We start from the raw sequence: 20552 nt of genomic DNA on the forward strand, positions 1-20552 counted from the left end.
TGTTTTTACCAGCGGTCGCTGTGGGGACTTCGCTCTGAGCTACAAGCTGTCAACCTGAATGTGGTTTTATCACTGAACAAACTTCCAGGTGAACTTTGTTTTTTCTTTGTGCGGGAGCAGGACGACCGCGCCCGACTCGCGTGAGCGCGCACCCACATTCCCGCCAGCCAGCGGGACCGTGCGCGGACTGCGGAATTTGAGGTTAACCACCGCGTGCGCTGCGCGTATTGGACGCTGAGCAGCTGACGTCCCTGAGCGGGACAGCTGCGCGGGGCGGTGTTAACTGGCTCCAGCTGTGTGACAAAGCCTGGCATCGTCCAACCTCCGTTGAAGCGGTCCACTCAGATGTCCGAATCGAACTCACCGTGAAATGCGTCTGTCCAATTAGAGGCCAGTAAAAAGGGAGCTCGAGCTGTTCCTGCTGATGATTCGCTGAACAGACGCCCATCACGTCCTCCGCTGGTACCGACTGGCTCGCTGTAACTTCACACCGCCCACCGGCGTTTTATATAAACTTAATCCAGTTCACTCCATCTTTTTCGGGTTCTTGTGTCCGCTGGATTCTTGTCATCGGAGAACCTTCATTCCGCCCGCTCCGGTCCCGCCCGCTGACATGGCCAAGCCCAGAGTCTTCTTCGACATCACCGCCAACGGCTCCCCGCTGGGCCGGATTGTGATGGAGGTAACCGGGTCTGTTTACAGTGACGTGCCCGGCGGTCCTGCTGTCAGAGCGGCGCTCTGCGGGGTCGTTACGTTACTTTGTGCTCCAGAAAGTTAAACCCGGGTTTCATCTGCTCGGCAGTTCACATCTGTTTGACGGCTTCACCCGAGCCGTCACGACCTCTGTGGTCCTGGTCCAAACACGTGCACGTGTGTCTGGCTCCCGTCCAGCGCTGCTGCAGAACGGGAGAGATAACGGGACAGATACCGGGACAAATACCGGGACTTCAGGCTGTGACATGTTCTGACAGATGTGACGCTGGTTGTGTTCAGTTGTTGGTGCTGACGGACATGTTCATACTCAAACTGTATCGTTAGGGTGAGTGAACAGAACAGAACAGAACCGGCTGTGTGCTGATGATTCTGTGACAGTGAGCTGTAATCTGTCCAGCTGCTTCTGTAACGACTGGATGAGATTCATTCAGTCAGTTCTGCGCTTTAAATTGTCGGTTAACGCCGAACCGTGACGGGTTCGGCCCCGCTGCGGTCCACTGATCCACTCTTTAGTCGTTAAGAAGACGCGAGCTGTCCGGCAGCGGTTCGGCAGCGGTTCGGCGCTGCCTAACGGTTCAGTTAATGCTAAAGCTAACGGAACGTTCCGTCAGAGAGCCGCTCGCGCTGCTCTTTGTTGCAGGGAACCCCGGGAAACTTTCTCTGTCGTCACTGGAGTGTTTGAGGTTTGTTTGTGACGTGTGTCTTGGTTCTGGTGTCATGGTTCTGGTATCCAACACAAAATGAGGCGATTTAAAGCTAACTGCAGCTAGAACCGCTGGTTCCTGTGTTCACAGACGCAGGGGCAGTTCTGGAAAGTTCCACAGTGCTGGTGCGGTCCGGGGGGCGGGTGGGTGGAGGTGGGCTATCTGCAGTGTAGAACAGAGAAGCGGATGCAGGAGCCGGCCGAGCCGCCTGGACTCCTTCAGCCCGCGGTCACAGTGAAGAAGCCCAATGTTACAGAACAGAACCGGGTGTCACGTAGACTGTGGACCCGATCGGTTCTACAGAAAACCAAACGCAGTCCAGCCATTTTATGCGCATAGTCGTAGCTGTGCCCAGTATGGGCGTTCCCGATGTATGGGACGAGTGTTGAGGCGGCTCTGAACCCGGAGACCCGCAGCTGGTTCCTGCCGTGCTGCTGCTGCGGGTTCAGGGGAACCTGAGCTCCGGCAGCTCCTGAATTATGAAGGTCTGGTTCGTGTTGCTGTGAGCAGGTGGAGGCTGCAGGCTGCTGCTCTGAGATCAGCTGCTGCTCTGAGATCAGCTGCTGCTCTGAGATCAGCTGCAGCTCACAGCCTGGCTGCTGCTCTGAGATCAGCTGCAGCTCTGAGATCAGCTGCAGCTCTGAGATCAGCTGCTGCTCTGAGATCAGCTGCAGCTCACAGCCTGGCTGCTGCTCTGAGATCAGCTGCTGCTCTGAGATCAGCTGCAGCTCACAGCCTGGCTGCTGCTCTGAGATCAGCTGCAGCTCTGAGATCAGCTGCAGCTCTGAGATCAGCTGCTGCTCTGAGATCAGCTGCAGCTCACAGCCTGGCTGCTGCTCTGAGATCAGCTGCTGCTCTGAGATCAGCTGCTGCTCTGAGATCAGCTGCTGCTCTGAGATCAGCTGCTGCTCACAGCCTGGCTGCAGCTCTGAGATTAGCTGCTGCTCACAGCCTGGCTGCTGCTCTGAGATCAGCTGCTGCTCTGAGATCAGCTGCAGCTCTGAGATTAGCTGCTGCTCTGAGATCAGCTTCTGCTCTGAGATCAGCTGCTGCAGCCCCCCCAACACAGTTGCAGGGTCGCGTCACTGCTGTGCAGGACATGCAGACCGCTGCTGCATTGCTGTATTCCAGTGTCACCATGACACAACACTGACTGCACACTCAGCTCACTGGAAGCTGCTGAGGTTCCACTCATGTTGACTTACTGTCCAGCACATTCTCTGGTTTTCTTCCAAACCTCGTGTTATTTCTGGCACCAGTCTGCAGAGATGATGCTGGTCACTTTACAAACAGCACTCGTCAGGTGTTGCAGACTGATTTATTTGGAAGGTAATTTAGTTTTTAGTTTCTGCATCGGGCTCCATCTCCCTCCCTACAGTTGCAGCTGGCGTCGTGCTGGTTGGTGTAGACGGACGGTTATTCAATCTCTTGCTACACAGAACAAAGTTCACTTGTTCTGAGCACAGTTTTGTGGTGGCAGCAAGCCACATGTTAACTCACTGACTGGTCACTGATTTCACAGCTTTAACCCTCCAACAATCTCTTATTTTATGATTCTTTCTTTTGGGAAACAGCAGTTCACTCTCACCGTGTGTGCCCGTGACGGTGGACTGACTCCGGGCGTGTTCATGTCTGTTTCTGCAGCTTGAATCTGACGTGGTGCCCAAGACTGCTGAGAACTTCCGCGCCCTCTGCACCGGAGAGAAGGGCTTCGGCTACAAGGGCTCCATCTTCCACCGCATCATCCCTCAGTTCATGTGCCAGGTGATGCAGCCATGAGAGTGCACTGTGTCAGGTTTATAGTGCTCTTAAGAAATGATGTGACTGCAAGGTTGGGATGGTTCTTCATTAGTATTTTGATGATTTCTGTTTTTAGAAGCAGCCTGTGTGGGACTGTTTGATAAATGACTTCAACAACTACAGAATTGAATTCCATCACTTTCCTTCACATTTTGAAACTTTTGATTCGCCTGCAGATTGTTTCCTTAACTTGTCTTTAAAACGTAAAAAAAATAGTTGATGCTTGTTCAGGTGATCAGACGGTGTGTCACATCAAAACTTAAAATGTCCATTTTATTATCTGGTTATCAGCAAATCAGTTATAGATTGAAATCATCACATAGAATCAGATGTTATTACTGTGTCTGCATTCTGCACTAAACTGAGACCTGAACCAGACCAGAACCTGTCAGACCCAACTCAACTGAACTGAATCTGAGAACAGAACCAGACCCAAGATTGAGGTTTTCTGTTTGTTTTTTTTCTAAAGAGAAAAGTCAGAGTTTGAATAAATCGCTCTGGATCATCACAGCAAAGCGGTCGCGTTGATCACGTTTGAGGAAACGGTCTCTGTCGCCATGACAGCATTAAGGTTAAGTTTTAAATTAACTAAAAACATGTTTTAAAAAGTACGACCTGCATAAGTATCAGTGATATGACTGAGGTGATGGAGAGGAAACAAGGCAGAGATGATGGAGCCCAGATCTGACTGATGGACGCGGTGACGGCACGTCTTAATCAACATGTTGGCAAATAAAAGCTCGTCTGACTGAAACGTCCTCAGAAAGAATATATCCACTGACAGGATGCAGTTATGTTTCATTTGAAATGTAATACAGTTAGTAGTTTTGTATTAATGCTTACATTTTACCTACAAAAATGAAATATATTTAGATTTATCATTACTGGTTTTAAACAGGTTTTTACAACATTATAAGCTCAGTCACAGTTCACACACCTGCAGTCTGTAGATTAACTTTGACTTTTCACAGTTGAATGTGCGTTCCCTGCAGACCCCGTCAGCAGTTCGGGTCGGTCTGGTTCCGGTCGGTTTGTGGAGCTCCAGTATTAAAGTTTGTCTTTGTTTAACTTGCAGGGAGGCGACTTCACCAACCACAATGGAACTGGTGGAAAGTCCATCTACGGCAACAAGTTTGCTGATGAGAACTTCACACTGAAGCACACCTGCGAAGGCATCCTGTCCATGGCCAACGCCGGGCCCAACACTAACGGGTCCCAGTTCTTCATCTGCACGGTCAAGACGACATGGTAAGAACACACACTGGAGATTTACACACAGGTGAGAAATGAAAACAATGAGCTTCAGACACTGGAATCACTTTTTTAAGGGGAGGAACCAACAACTGAAGGAGAATAAGTCAGCAGTGGATCAGTGACTGAACCTGCTGCTCTCCTCCAATCACTGAACATTTGATAAATACTTAAAAACAAAGCAGCGTTGAAGAAACGTACTGATGTTTAATCACTTGAGTGGATGTCTGAAGGCTCCATGAGGAGAAAAGCTGCATGAGGTCGTATTGAACTGTGTTGTGTAGAAGCGCTGTGGAGGAAGAAGGGACGTTTGGATTGTTCCTCCCCACCACTGACTTCAAATGACATTTTAAATCATTTGTGTGCACTTAATGAGCAAAATGTTTCTGCAGTGCAGATGAATAAACTGATCTTTAGTCCAAAAATGACCCAGTGAATAAATGAAGTCCAGTGCCGGCGTGAGGTGTGAGGGGCTGCGACCTCATTATTACAAGAACAGATTTAGTAGTTTTAATTCTAAGATCATTTTCTAATGAGGAATTTCAGCTCGAACATTTTCAGGTTTTATTTTGATATGTTAGCAGATGGTACCATTGTACTGAGAGAGCTCACAGATCGTAATAGCTAACCGTCCACCAAGCACCAACATTCCCCTTTAATTCAGTCAAGCCTGAGCCAATATCAGATAAAACATCTGCTAGATCCAGAATTGTATTTGGGTCAGCGTCAGATGTACTCAGAGATTCGAACCACCTGATTGGTTTTGTTGGGAATTTTTTTCCCGTCAAGATCCAATTAGTCTCCCTGAGACATGAAGGCGAATGTAGAACCTGCTGACCAACCAACAGGAGTGAAAACAGACTGTCCCTGTGAGTAATGAGGGCTCGGTGCTGGTTCTGGTGAAGCTGCTCCTGAACTGTCAGTTCGGATCTGATCAGAGTGTTTTCAGCCTCAGTGAATCTTGTGATTCTGTGATGTGCACGACCCAACTGCTCATTATGCTTCATCAACCTTCACACGTGCTGCTGGTCGTCTGTTAACGCCGTGTCTCCTCGCAGGCTCGATGGGAAGCACGTGGTGTTCGGCCGGGTGGTGGAGGGGATGGAGGTGGTGCAGAAGATGGAGTCCTACGGCAGCCAGAGCGGCAAAACCTCGCAGAAGATCGCCATCGCCGACTCTGGGGAGCTCTAAACTCAACGCTACACCCTCTCTGCTCGCCCTGTAGCCACGCCCCCGTAGGCCCCGCCCCCCTCTGCCATTCAACATTCCTATTGATGGAGAAGTGATCGACCCCGCCTCTAGCTCCGCCCTTTTTATTCTGTTGACAACATGTTGCTGCATTTGTGACTTTTTAAAGTTTATTTTGCGTTAACGTCTTTTATTCCCACGTTTCCGTCCCAACATTTTTTTAAGTGTCATGAAGAAAATAAAACGGAACGTTGCCTTGACGATGAAACGTGTGATTGTTGTCACATTTAATGTCAGACTTTCTGACGACACTTTGTTTTAGCATGTTGAAGATTTATAATTAGTATTGTACTAGAACCTGGACATTCTACTCACGTTCTATGGAAAATGATCATTTCATATCAAATACTTCACACACAATCACATCACATCGCCTCAGTGCACTTTAGAATAAATCTGTGCCGTGATCAACCTCCTCACCCGGAGTGAGGAAACACTTTCCACACGCTTGTCATAAACTTAAACTTGACTGCAGTGTCTGTCCAGGTTTGGGCTTGTTGCTATAACAACAGTCCATAATACATTTAAAACCAGCGTCAAAGAACCAAAAATCTGTCAAATCAACATTATCTGGATAAATCAGTGACGAGAACAAAAACCAGCTGTTGACTCATTAAAGGTTCAGTTTGACCCACTCAGGACGAAGCTGCAGCAGGTCCACATGAATCTGATGCTCACAGAGAAAGTGAACTTTGTCAATGAAACAAAATGTAACTGAAATATTCCTGCTGAAACAGATCGATCTGTCCTCCCCACGCTGCGACGCACCTGAGGCGTCCAGCAGAGGGCGCTGTGCAGCTGTGCAGCTGACTCAGGACAAACATTTCAGTCAAACTTAAACTTGTGATTGTTATTGATTCTGAACTCTGGACTGAAAGACTGTTTTTAAAGGAACAGTTCACAGCAACCTCACTCATCCTCTCCTGATGAGATAATGATCAGACCTCCTGATGACATCATTATTAAATCAAACATTCTTCAGCTTTTCTTCACTAACGCGTCACACAGAAGCTGATCAATAAGGTTTTAATGACTGATCACAACATTAAACTGATGTGTTTCACATGCTGCTGATTATTTTAGTTCATTTTTGGATGTTTTAAACTAATATTCTCACATTATTATTATTATTATTATAACTACACAGTGTATTTGACTGTAGTCAGACCAACAGAATGAGGAGCCAGCAGGCAGTTTGTCATGTGCACTCTTTATTATATAATACAAGTCTACATTCATACTGTTTATTGACTAAAATAACATTAATAGAGAAATATTGTAACTCTCGTCGAGGCCGCCGGACTCTCAGCGTCTCAGGTGTGATGTGACAGCCTGACGATCAGCTGAGCGGACGCTTGTTAGCTAACACAAGCTAACAGTAACAATCGGAGCCTCCAACATGGCTGCCAGAGGTGATGATGTAACCTGAGCGTCGACCACGAGACGGTAATGAAACAACATTTTTCTACAAGCTGAGCCGAGTTTAAATTAAATGTGTCCAGACACTACAGAGTTTCTCATGAATCTGTCAGCAGCTGCTCTCTGCCGTCCTCCTCTTCTTCCCAGAATGCCGTGTTGTCCTCTCGGCCTGTCTCTGGCGGGGCTGACACACACCTTGACCTTTGGCTTTTCCCGACTCCGCCCGGTTTACGGCGACACAGGTCAGCCCCGCCTCGCAGTCGCAGCGTCCCAGCTTCCTCCTCAGTTTGCTGGAGCCTCGCAGCAGACAGGCCTCGCCCTCCACCGGGATCCTCTGACACCGCTTACCGGTCAGGTACCGGACGCAGCACAGACCGGCAGCACAGTCGCCAGACCGCACGCAGCTCGCCATCTCTGGAGCTGCAGACAGAAACACAGTTATTATCAGAGTGAACCCGGAGAGAACAGTTCAGCCAGAGATGAAAGTGTAGTCAGCGTCTGCTGGAGTCTCCTGAAGCCCTGAGACCCTGAACCTGAACCTGAACCCTGAGACCTGAACCTGAACCTGAACCTGAAGCCCTGAGACCTGAACCTGAACCTGGACCTGAACCTGAACCTGAACCTGAACCCTGAGACCTGAGACCTGAACCTGGACCTGAACCCTGAGACCTGAACCCTGAGACCTGAACCTGAACCCTGAGACCTGAACCTGAACCTGAACCTGAACCCTGAGACCTGAGACCTGAACCTGAACCTGAACCTGAGACCTGAGACCTGAACCCTGAGACCTGAACCTGAACCTGAACCTGAACCCTGAGACCTGAGACCTGAACCTGAACCTGAACCCTGAGACCTGAACCTGAACCTGGACCCTGAGACCTGAACCTGAACCTGGACCTGAACCTGAACCTGAACCTGAACCCTGAGACCTGAACCTGAACCCTGAGACCTGAACCTGAACCCTGAACCTGAACCTGAGACCTGAACCTGAACCCTGAGACCCTGAACCTGAACCCTGAGACCTGAACCTGAACCCTGAGACCTGAACCTGAACCCTGAGACCTGAACCTGAACCCTGAGACCCTGAGACCCTGAGACCTGAACCTGAACCTGAACCTGAACCTGAACCCTGAACCTGAACCTGGTGGGGCTCGTCTGGACTGAATGGATCAAATCCAAATGGACCAACATTTTACAGACGCTCTGTCACGATGTTAGCTTCAGGCCGCAGAGCGTCACCTGACGATGTCGTTACACAGTCTGACCACTACGTGAAAAACTGGCAGCCCGACGCTCCTCTGACGCACGGCGAGGAGTAACATCATGTCTTCGGGGTCTCGGGGCTTCTGGGAGCTCGAGGAGATGATGAATAGATTTACACTACTGGGTCAACTTCTCCTTTAAAGTATGAAATGTATAAGAACTGATGTTTTCACCTTTAGTCCTGTTGAAGCCGTCTGTGTTCATCTGCCCGTCTGTCTCTGTGTCCTGCTGTCTGTCTGCCTGTCTGTCCTGTGAGGACAGACGCCTCTGAGCTCTGTTACTGCAGCCGCCAGTCTGATAGAGACAGACAGACAGACAGACAGACAGACAGATAGATAGATAGACAGATAGATAGATAGATAGATAGATAGATAGATAGACAGATAGATAGATAGATAGACAGATAGACAGATAGATAGACAGATAGATAGATAGATAGATAGATAGACAGATAGATAGATAGATAGACAGATAGACAGATAGATAGACAGATAGATAGATAGATAGATAGATAGAACATTAAAATCTTTGACAGTTTATGAAATGATTATTATTTATTTAATAATCATTATTTATACATTCACACGTTACTTGAGTTTTTTTCACATTTTCAGAAATGACATTTGCTTCTTCACGTGTATTTCTCATTTTACAAATGAAAGTGTCGATCCCCGAGTGCGACCTGACAGGAGGTCCACCATCACTGTCCTGCCTGTCAGGTCGCACTCGGGGATCGACACTTTCTGTCTGCCATGACGGCGACGTGCCGGAGATCCAGCTACTAACATGAGTTGTTCAAAAACCTTCTTTTTAGTAACTCTGTGTACACAAACAATGTTCTCAGTGCTCGTGTTCATGTGTAGAGACCCTGGTGATACTACCAGCAAAGTTTCATGTTGTGTCGAGACTTCTTACTGTTTTAAACAGAGAGATTTTGATGCTAGCGTAAAAGTGCCCGTAACACTCCCATTGAAAATGAGTTTGACCAAAAACGAAACTACGGTAAATCTTAAAAGTGCCTCTTTCATTGTAATTATGCTTTTACATGAAGGTTTGACTCATATTCAATCATAAAATAAAACCTTGGTTTCTTTTTGGCGAGAGTTTTGCAGTTTAGTCTCCAGGTGAAAGTCTCTGAGACTCGGTGTGTGTTTGAGTCACTGACCTCAGGTGCGGTGCAGTCAGGTGTGGAACACGCTGGTGTTGATTCTCGATTGGAATTGGAATTGGTCTCCGGCCGGCGCCGTACAGGCCGCTCCGCCTGCTCGCCGTTGGAACGATCCTGATGGACAGGTCAGAGTGATGTCACATGTAGACCTCTGATATTAAAGTAGAACATCATCATGAATTGAACAAATTAAAAAAACACAACGAACTCAAATAACAGTCACAGTCTTCACTCATCAGCATCGTGACATGAAGCTCAGTGATTGGATGAAGGTGGAGGTGGACTCTGTGTTTACAGCAGCGATGCTCAGAGGACGGAGCCTGTAGACCACCTGGCCCTCAGTAAAACCTGTTCCAGAGCGGACAGATGAAGCTACAGCAGCTCTGCAGGACTGCAGGACAGACTGACACCGACAGAGACCTACAGAGACCTACAGAGACCGGAGAGAGACCTACAGAGACCTACAGAGACCGGAGAGAGACCTGGACACCTACAGAGACCTACAGAGACCGGAGAGAGACCTGGACACCTACAGAGACCTACAGAGACCTACAGAGACCGGAGAGAGACCTGGACACCTACAGAGACCTACAGAGACCGAAGAGAGACCGGAGAGAGACCTGGACACCTACAGAGACCTACAGAGACCGGAGAGAGACCTGGACACCTACAGAGACCTACAGAGACCGGAGAGAGACCGGAGAGAGACCTGGACACCTACAGAGACCGGAGAGAGACCTGGACACCTACAGAGACCGGAGAGAGACCGGAGAGAGACCTGGACACCTACAGAGACCGGAGAGAGACTGGAGAGAGACCTGGACACCTACAGAGACTGGAGAGAGACCTGGACACCTACAGAGACCTACAGAGACCTACAGAGACCGGAGAGAGACCGGAGAGAGACCTGGACACCTACAGAGACCGGAGAGAGACCGGAGAGAGACCTGGACACCTACAGAGACCTACAGAGACCTACAGAGACCGGAGAGAGACCTGGACACCGACAGAGACTGGAGAGAGACCTGGACACCTACAGAGACCGGAGAGAGACCGGAGAGAGACCGGAGAGAGACCTGGACACCTACAGAGACCGGAGAGAGACCGGAGAGAGACCTGGACACCTACAGAGACCTACAGAGACCTACAGAGACCGGAGAGAGACCTGGACACCGACAGAGACCTACAGAGACCGGAGAGAGACCTGGACACCGACAGAGACCTACAGAGACCGGAGAGAGACCGGAGAGAGACCTGGACACCTACAGAGACCTACAGAGACCGGAGAGAGACCTGGACACCTACAGAGACCTACAGAGACCGGAGAGAGACCTGGACACCTACAGAGACCTACAGAGACCTGAGAGAGACCTGGACACCTACAGAGACCTACAGAGACCTACAGAGACCTACAGAGACCGGAGAGAGACCTGGACACCTACAGAGACCTACAGAGACCTACAGAGACCTGAGAGAGACCTGGACTCCTACAGAGACCTACAGAGACCTGAGAGAGACCTGGACACCTACAGAGACCTACAGAGACCTACAGAGACCGGAGAGAGACCTGGACACCTACAGAGACCGGAGAGAGACCTGGACACCTGCAGAGACCTACAGAGACCGGAGAGAGACCTGGACACCTACAGAGACCGGAGAGAGACCTGGACACCAACAGAGACCTACAGAGACCGGAGAGAGACCTGGACACCTACAGAGGCCAGAGAGAGACCTGGACACCTACAGAGACTGGAGAGAGACCTGGACACCTACAGACACCGGAGAGAGACCTGGACACCTACAGAGACCGGAGAGAGACCTGGACACCTACAGACACCTACAGAGACTGGAGAGAGACCTGGACACCTACAGAGACTGGAGAGAGACCTGGACACCTACAGAGACCGGAGAGAGACCTGGACACCTACAGAGACCGGAGAGAGACCTGGACACCGACAGAGACCTACAGAGACCGGAGAGAGACCTGGACACCTACAGAGACCGGAGAGAGACCTGGACACCTACAGAGACCTACAGTGACCGGAGAGAGACCTGGACACCTACAGAGACCGGAGAGAGACCTGGACACCTACAGAGACCGGAGAGAGACCTGGACACCTACAGAGACCGGAGAGAGACCTGGACACCTACAGACACCGGAGAGAGACCTGGACACCTACAGACACCGGAGAGAGACCTGGACACCTACAGAGACCGGAGAGAGACCTGGACACCTACAGAGACTGGAGAGAGACCTGGACACCTACAGATACCTACAGAGACTGGAGAGAGACCTGGACACCTACAGAGACCAGAGAGAGACCTGGACACCTACAGAGACTGGAGAGAGACCTGGACACCTACAGAGACCAGAGAGAGACCTGGACACCTACAGAGACCTACAGAGACCGGAGAGAGACCTGGACACCTACAGAGACCGGAGAGAGACCTGGACACCTACAGAGACCGGAGAGAGACCTGGACACCTACAGAGACCTACAGAGACCGGAGAGAGACCTGGACACCTACAGAGACTGGAGAGAGACCTGGACACCTACAGACACCGGAGAGAGACCTGGACACCTACAGACACCGGAGAGAGACCTGGACACCTACAGAGACCGGAGAGAGACCTGGACACCTACAGAGACTGGAGAGAGCCCTGGACACCTACAGATACCTACAGAGACTGGAGAGAGACCTGGACACCTACAGAGACCAGAGAGAGACCTGGACACCTACAGAGACCTACAGAGACCGGAGAGAGACCTGGACACCTACAGAGACCGGAGAGAGACCTGGACACCTACAGAGACCGGAGAGAGACCTGGACACCTACAGAGACCTACAGAGACCGGAGAGAGACCTGGACACCTACAGAGACCGACAGAGACCGGAGAGAGACCTGGACACCTACAGAGACCTACAGAGACCGGAGAGAGACCTGGACACCTACAGAGACCTACAGAGACCTACAGACACCGGAGAGAGACCTGGACACCTACAGAGACCGGAGAGAGACCTGGACACCTACAGAGACCGGAGAGAGACCTGGACACTAAAGATACGTGCTCCTGCTCCCCCTGCCCCCCCTGCTCCTCCTGCCCCCCTGCTCCCCCTGCTCCTTCTGCTCCTCCTGCTCCCCCTGCTCCCCCTGCTCCCTCTGCTCCCCCTGCTCCTCCTGCTCCCCCTGCTCCCTCCTGCTCCCCCTGCTCCCTCTGCTCCCTCCTGCTCCCCCTGCTCCTCCTGCTCCCCCTGCTACTCCTGCTCCTCCTGCTCCCCCTGCCCCCCCTGCTCCCCCTGCTCCCTCTGCTCCCCCCTGCTCCCCCTGCTCCTCCTGCTCCCCCTGCTCCCCCTGCTCCCTCCTGCTCCCCCTGCTCCCTCCTGCTCCCCCTGCTCCCTCTGCTCCCTCCTGCTCCCCCTGCTCCTCCTGCTCCCCCTGCTACTCCTGCTCCTCCTGCTCCCCCTGCCCCCCTGCTCCCCCTGCTCCCTCTGCTCCCCCCTGCTCCCCCTGCTCCTCCTGCTCCTCCTGCTCCCCCTGCTCCTCCTGCTCCTCCTGCTCCCCCTGCCCCCCCTGCTCCCCCTGCTCCTCCTGCCCCCCCTGCTCCCCCTGCTACTCCTGCTCCCTCTGCTCCCTCCTGCTCCCCCTGCTACTCCTGCTCCCTCTGCTCCCTCTGCTCCCCCCTGCTCCCCTGCTCCCCCTGCTCCTCCTGCCCCCCCTGCTCCTCCTGCTCCCCCTGCTCCCCCTGCTCCCCCTGCTACTCCTGCTCCCTCTGCTCCCCCTGCTACTCCTGCTCCCCCTGCTCCCCCTGCTCCCCCTGCTACTCCTGCTCCTCCTGCTCCCCCTGCTCCTCCTGCTCCTCCTGCTCCCTCTGCTCCCCCTGCTCCCCTGCTCCTCCTGCTCCCCCTGCTCCTCCTGCTCCCCCTGCTCCTCCTGCTCCTCCTGCTCCCTCTGCTCCCCCTGCTCCCCATGCTCCTCCTGCTCCCCCTGCTCCCCCTGCTCTCACCCCTCACGTCCTGATGGAGTGATAGAGGAACTGGTTCTCCAGCACATAAAGACAACATCCCTGCCAGTCTGGACCCTCACCAGTACACTTTCAGAACCAACAGATCCACTGAGGATCCTCTCAGTCTGCAGTGAGACCTCAGGAGACCGGTCCAGAGATCAGGACCACAGACCATCAGGGACCGCTTTAGAAACTACCACGAGAGTCCATATCAGGAGGACACCAACAGAACCATCTGCTGCTCAACATAAGAAGAACCAAGGAGGCACAGACACACAGCCTGTCTACAGGAGTGGAGGTTCTGGGATCATTGAGATCCGGACGGGTCATCACACGTCAGAACCCTGATTATAACAGCACAGAAAAGAATCCACTTCCTACAGAAACTCGCCAAGTTCTCGTCAACTTTTAGAGGGACAATAGGAAACATCCTGACTGGACCGGACCGGACTGGACCGGACAGCTGCTGATGTGGAGCAGTGAAGGTTGCAGGTCTTACCGGCAGCTCGGCGCTCTGCTGCGTGGACTCTTTGGAGGATCTGATGGTGTTGGAGTCCAGAGCCAGACCGCAGACCAGCGACACGCACAGGAAGCTGCGCCACATCCACATCCTCAGATCGATCGATGAGCCAGTCCTCGATCAGTAATCAATCACTGGGTCTTCTTGTGATCTCTGAGAGGAAACTGTCCGTTCACTCTCCTCTCTGTGTTTCTGTCTGACAGTTAATTGATCCTTAGACTCCCTTCTGATTATTGATCTGCCTATTAGAAGAATTTGTTGGAATCCTTCCAGTTAGAAAAGTGTCTGCGCTGTTTTTTAAAATTGTGTGAGAGAATAAAAAAGTTTTCTTCGCAGCAACAGAAGCTCGTCTTCGTCCCAGCAGGTGAGTCTGTCTCCGCCTGGCTGCTGCCTTCAGGTGCGTTTGTTTTTATAGCCCTCTGCTCCCTCTGATCCGTCCTGCTGTCTCTCAGAAGTCTTGAAGGTGCGTTTGAAGCTCGACCGCATCAGTCGGTGGAGACAGCGCCGCCTTCGCTTCCTTCCTGGAAGCCTCGCGGCCTCAGGTGAGGCGGCACGTTTGATATGTGACACCGCAGAGACCACAGAGAGATTAGAACACACCTGGAGACACGAGACAGGTAGAGCCGTCTGAGGTGTGTGTGTGTGTGTGTGTGTTTGTGTGTGTGTGTGTGTGTGTGTGTGTGTGTGTGTGTGTGTGTGTGTGTGTGTGGTTATGCTTCATGTGGTTTGAACGTTACCATAAAGCCTCATTAGAGCGGCGCTGTGCGGATGTGTGAGTGTTTACAGGTGATTAAAGCTGATTAACAGACAGAAGTGAATCCGTTTCATGACGACACCGAACAGGTGAACAGTAAATCTCAGCTCAGCGTCTCTGAACACACAAATCCAACACAATCATTCTTCCAATAAAGAGATTTAGAATGGAGAAGAATGTGTCCAGGTGTGTCTGTTTGACTGACAGGTGTCCCAGCCAATCACACAGCGGTCCGCGACACAGGAGGGCGGTTCTGTCTGGTCAGGAGAGGCGGTCCAACCAAATGTTTGGAGGATACTTGAGGTCTTGATAGGTGATCACATATTTAATGATGGCCAATCAGCAGCAGGATGGTGGCTCAGGGTTCTGAGACTCTACAGAACACTTTGGTCCCGACTCAAATCCAGTCCAGAAGTTAGTCAAAGCCTCCGGACTGAAACCGTCCACCGCTTTCTCCACGAGGTTCTGATCTGGAGTCTGTTCTCCTGATCGGACGGCGTTGTGACGCTTCACAAACAAACTTGGTTATTTCTCCCAGTGTTACTGATGTGAACCTAAAACCAAGATTTTAGGCGTGAAACCACTGGATAGTTTGATTGACAGCCAGACAAGATGGCTGCCACGCAGGAGAGAGACCACTGTTCATGCTGTAACATGTAAAGCAGTAAGTAAGTAAGTAAGAATAAGAAAAAGCAAGTAGAAGTCTGGACCTGGTCACATGTTGCACCTCACTGCTGTGATTCAGCCATAACGGCTCCAGCGTTCGGTAAAGGTGGTTTCTGGGTTTTTGGAGCCTGAGGAAATAAGTAATGTGCTCCGTCTGGTCGAGGTCCCAGACCCTCTGGATCCATGTGTTATATCTGGTGTGCAGTAGCGTGCACAGACTTTTGGAAGGGCAGGGGCGAAAATACAGCGCATTCTCGCCACTGAAAAGGGCACTTTAGCACGCGTTTTGGCTCCCAAGAGGGCACTTAAGCGTGCATTTTAGCTCCCAAGAGGGCAGTTTATCATGTTTTAACCAGCCAAGGGGGCAGTTTAGTGTGTTTTGCCAGCCAAGAGGGCACTTTAGCGTGCATTTTGGCTCCCAAGAGGGCACTTTAGCGTGCATTTTGGCTCCCAAGAGGGCACTTTAGCGTGCATTTTGGCTCCCAAGAGGGCACTTCAGCGTGCATTTTGGCTCCCAAGAGGGCACTTTAGCGCGCGTTTTGGCTCCCAAGAGGGCACTTTAGCGCGTGTTTTGGCTCCCAAGAGGGCACTTCAGCGTGCATTTTGGCTCCCAAGAGGGCACTTCAGCGTGCATTTTGGCTCCCAAGAGGGCACTTTAGCGCGCGTTTTGGCTCCCAAGAGGGCACTTTAGCGTGCATTTTGGCTCCCAAGAGGGCACTTCAGCGTGCATTTTGGCTCCCAAGAGGGCACTTCAGCGTGCATTTTGGCTCCCAAGAGGGCACTTTAGTGCGCGTTTTGGCTCCCAAGAGGGCACTTTAGCCTGCGTTTTTCAATAATTGGGCCACGAGGGGGGGCGACCGCTATTTTATCTGGTTTCGTGAAAAAGGTGTCCTGAGATTTTATTCTCTGTACTGTGTTAGATGACTGCTGTTTTCTTAATGTAAATGCTAATAATCTACTCGCCCTGTTGCCGTGTTCATAGTACCTTATCTTTTGGAGCGGCTGTTTTAATTAAGGATTATAACGAGTTTTGCAGGAACACAGAATGGCGTCCCACTCCATGCTCTGCTCACTAGCGCCCCCACCACTGAATATTTGAATGAAAACTGGCCAAGAAGGCAAGCAAGAGACCGCTGTTGACTGTTTGATGAGGTACCTGCCCAGGTAAGCAAGAGACCACTGTTGACTGTTTGATGAGGTACCTGCCCAGCAAGAGACCGCTGTTGACTGTTTGATGAGGTACCTGCCCAGGTAAGCAAGAGACCGCTGTTGACTTTTTGATGAGGTACCTGCCCAGCAAGAGACCGCTGTTGACTGTTTGATGAGGTACCTGCCCAGCAAGAGACCGCTGTTGACTGTTTGATGAGGTACCTGCCCAGCAAGAGACCGCTGTTGACTTTTTGATGAGGTACCTGCCCAGCAAGAGACCGCTGTTGACTGTGTGATGAGGTACCTGCCCAGCAAGAGACCGCTGTTAACTTTTTGATGAGGTACCTGCCCAGCAAGAGACCACTGTTGACTGTTTGATGAGGTACCTGCCCAGGTAAGCAAGAGACCGCTGTTGACTGTTTGATGAGGTACCTGCCCAGCAAGAGACCGCTGTTGACTGTTTGATGAGGTACCTGCCCAGCAAGAGACCACTGTTGACTGTTTGATGAGGTACCTGCCCAGCAAGAGACCACTGTTGACTGTTTGATGAGGTACCTGCCCAGCAAGAGACCGCTGTTGACTGTTTGATGAGGTACCTGCCCAGGTAAGCAAGAGACCGCTGTTGACTGTTTGATGAGGTACCTGCCCAGCAAGAGACCGCTGTTGACTGTTTGATGAGGTACCTGCCCAGCAAGAGACCACTGTTGACTGTTTGATGAGGTACCTGCCCAGCAAGAGACCACTGTTGACTGTTTGATGAGGTACCTGCCCAGCAAGAGACCGCTGTTGACTGTTTGATGAGGTACCTGCCCAGGTAAGCAAGAGACCACTGTTGACTGTTTGATGAGGTACCTGCCCAGCAAGAGACCGCTGTTGACTGTTTGATGAGGTACCTGCCCAGGTAAGCAAGAGACCGCTGTTTGGGAGCTCACATTTCAACATTTAAGCATGAAACCACTGGATATTTATCTGGAGCTGCATGAGAAGGATGCTAAGTTAGAGACCGCTGTGTTTGTAGTGTGAAACCACTGGATACTCTGACAGGACGATGGGACATTTTTCAGCTGTGTTTGTGGAGACAGAACCAGGTGATGTTTCTGAACCGGATCAGAGCAGAACACGGCGGCCAACACTGGACCTGAAGAGAAACCTGAACTCGGTGCTGGGAAGCGTGAGCTGAAGGTGTGAACAGCTGTGAGTCAGAACACAGGTGTGTGTTAGTAATAGAGTATTTGTACTTTTACTTCTCAATACAAAGCCGAACAGATAAACCTCAACAACACACATGAAACCTGCTGAACTGAGGGAACAGCAGCGTCAACAGACCTGTGTGTGTGTGTGTGTGTGTGTGTGTGTGTGTATGTGTGTGTGTGTGTGTGTGTATGTGTGTGTGTGTGTGTGTGTGTGTGTGTAGATCTGTGTGTGTGATAAGGTCTCCAGCCTGCAGGTTGTTCCAGGGCTTCAATAAAAGGACAGCAGATGCTCACAATTACTGACACACACGCACACACACACACGCAAACACACATACACACACACACACACACACACACACACGCACACACACACACACACACACACGCACACACACACACACACACACACACACACACACACACACATACACACACAGGTCAGAGGGTGTATCATTTGCGTTGCTGGTTGGTGTGTGTCTCCATATTGTCTGTTTTTATCATAATAAGGAAACTTCCTCGCCTCCTTGTTTCCTCTCCTCCTCTTCCTCCTTCTTCAGTCCTTCCCTGCCTCCTTGTTTCCTCTCCTCCTCCTCCTCCTCCTCCTCCCCTCAGGTCAGATTGAGGCTGTTATCGGTCCGTCAGCAGCTCAGAGAACAAGAACCGGAGCACCAGTCGTGCAGGTAGGACCCACCTGTCCGTCAGTCCAGTCAGTGCTGGAAGTCTCGTTATTCATGTTTTAATTGAGATTCTGATCCGATGTGAGTCCATCAGGTTCTGTCTCAGAATCAGTTTCAGTCTTTTTTTTTAAATTTTTTTTTAATTTATTTTAATTTAAGTGCTTTTATTTACCATCACTGTTAGTTTAGTTGTAACTTCTGTTTCTTAATCTAAAGTTTAACTTGATCTTTTTTCTTCTGCAGGTTTTATTGATTTTCTTCATGTGACTTTTTATTTTCTTGCATGTTTTGTATCCGTGAAGCTTTTTTCCGTCCTCGATGTTCAGATGGATTTTATGATTTGGAAGTCTTGTGTTTTAATTCAGACGTAACAGATATATTTGATCTGTGTTTGATCTTCCTGAACCATCCGTTTCATTTGTGCTTCGTTTTTTTATTTTCACCTGAAATATTTCCCTTATGTTTCCCTCAGTTGTTTGAATGTCTTTATATTGTTATTATTGCTTTATTATATCTTTATATTTATTTCTGGATCCATTTTCAATGTTTTCTGAACGTTGACTCACATTTTGTTCATTATCTTTATTCTTCTTGCTGTTTGGCTGTTTCATGTTCAGTTTAATATTCTTGTGTCAGTCGGGATGAATGAATCTGCAGCTGGATGTGTGTTTTATTATATATCTCTATTTTTGTAAATGACAATGAGAAGGAAACATTCAGATCTCCAGACTTCGTCATGTTCTCTCTGCTGCGTCAAACTAAACATTCAGAGACAAAATTACATTTCAGATCAATTTTCCATCAAACAGGAGAGAGAGAGGTGGAGCGAAGCAAACGAGATGGACAGAGATAAGAGAATGAAAGGAGGTGTGTGTGTGTGTGCGTGTGTGCGTGTGTGTGTGTGTGAGAGAGAGAGATAACCGTGTTAGTGAGGGAGGAAAGAGCCTGTAAAACAATCAGCAGTCAGAACAGACCGACAGTAAACAGTCAGTCCGGTCGTGTTCACGCTAACGAGGAACATCTGAAAACACTGACGAGTCAGTTAAAGTTGAAATGTTTCACTAAATCATTTTGTTTGTGATATTAGAATAACACAGAATCTAAATATACTCTGTGATAAAACAAATATAGAATTAAGTTATGTCAATGAAAAATAAAACGCTGTGAGAAAACGGTCTATGCTAACAGCAGACATGCTAACAGCAGACAAGCTAACAGCTAACTTCAGCTGAGAACTCGTCTCTTAAAGCAGAAAATATCATTTTATTAAATTGTTTCAAAAACATTTCAAGTCTGAAGCTAAAATGACGGTGTTGATAAATATCATTTCTGTGTCTTCAGTTCACACGTTCACCTTTTAATCACTCAACCTGTGACGCCGCGACGCGCTAACAGCTCTGAGAGGCTGCACAGGTGCTACATGCTAGCATCAGCATGCTAACACGCTCAGTGACAATGCTAACATGCTGATGCTAGTATGTATAATGTTTACCATGTTCTCCATCTTAGTTTTGGGTCTTAGCGTGCTAGCATTAGCTAATCATCGGTAAACACAGAGTCCAGGCGAGGCTGATGATGTCATCAGAAGTAATCGGCCTCTTTTGTTCTGGTCCGGAGCAGCGACGCTAACATCAGGTTCATGGTGTCGGAGTAGTTCAGGAGATATGACCTTGTGACTCAGAAGGTTAGCTTAGCTTATCTTTGCTTAGCTTAGCACAAAGGCAGGGGGAAACAGGTAGCCTGGCTCTGCAAACATCCACCTCGCTACACTTACATAAAATTAAATAATGACTAGAATTCATTGAGACAGCCGCGATCTCGATACCAAATATATATTAACAGCAGAGAAGAAAGCGGCCGGCAGCAGGCAGACACAGATGAGAACAACTTTGTTTCTAAAACATTAAAGAAATCTTTGCAAATATTCAGTGAACAATAAAATCCATGTAAGATTTGAGAGGAGGACTGAAGAGGACCAGCTGTGTGACGGTTCTGATCCGGCTCGTTGTAATAAAG

The 20552-nt window shown here is 49.9% G+C and overlaps 2 protein-coding genes across 4 annotated transcripts; one reads left to right on the forward strand and one right to left on the reverse strand.

Annotated features, from left to right (window-relative positions):
• The first annotated feature begins 316 nt into the window (after positions 1-316).
• Positions 317-5925, forward strand: LOC115581389 (peptidyl-prolyl cis-trans isomerase-like). 3 transcript variants are annotated; one of them, XM_030416438.1, is made up of 4 exons: positions 317-462; positions 3063-3182; positions 4294-4466; positions 5528-5925. In XM_030416438.1, the coding sequence occupies exons 2-4, from the start codon at positions 3174-3176 to the stop codon at positions 5658-5660; spliced, it is 315 nt and encodes a 104-aa protein (XP_030272298.1). In that variant the 5' UTR covers positions 317-462; positions 3063-3173; the 3' UTR covers positions 5661-5925. The 3 variants fall into 3 exon arrangements, with proteins under 3 accessions (XP_030272298.1, XP_030272295.1, XP_030272297.1); XM_030416435.1 differs by lacking the exon at positions 317-462 and adding an exon at positions 469-682; XM_030416437.1 differs by lacking the exon at positions 317-462 and adding an exon at positions 807-1039.
• A 1275-nt stretch (positions 5926-7200) lies between these two features.
• Positions 7201-14184, reverse strand: LOC115582215 (dickkopf-related protein 4). The gene is made up of 4 exons (XM_030418030.1): positions 14074-14184; positions 9565-9681; positions 8573-8693; positions 7201-7556 (listed from the first exon to the last, which is right to left on the reverse strand). The coding sequence occupies exons 1-4, from the start codon at positions 14182-14184 to the stop codon at positions 7246-7248; spliced, it is 660 nt and encodes a 219-aa protein (XP_030273890.1). The 3' UTR covers positions 7201-7245.
• Positions 14185-20552: the final 6368 nt, after the last annotated feature.

The sequence above is a fragment of the Sparus aurata genome, chromosome 5, assembly GCF_900880675.1.
Source record: "Sparus aurata chromosome 5, fSpaAur1.1, whole genome shotgun sequence".
Classification (NCBI taxonomy): Eukaryota; Metazoa; Chordata; class Actinopteri; order Spariformes; family Sparidae; genus Sparus; species Sparus aurata.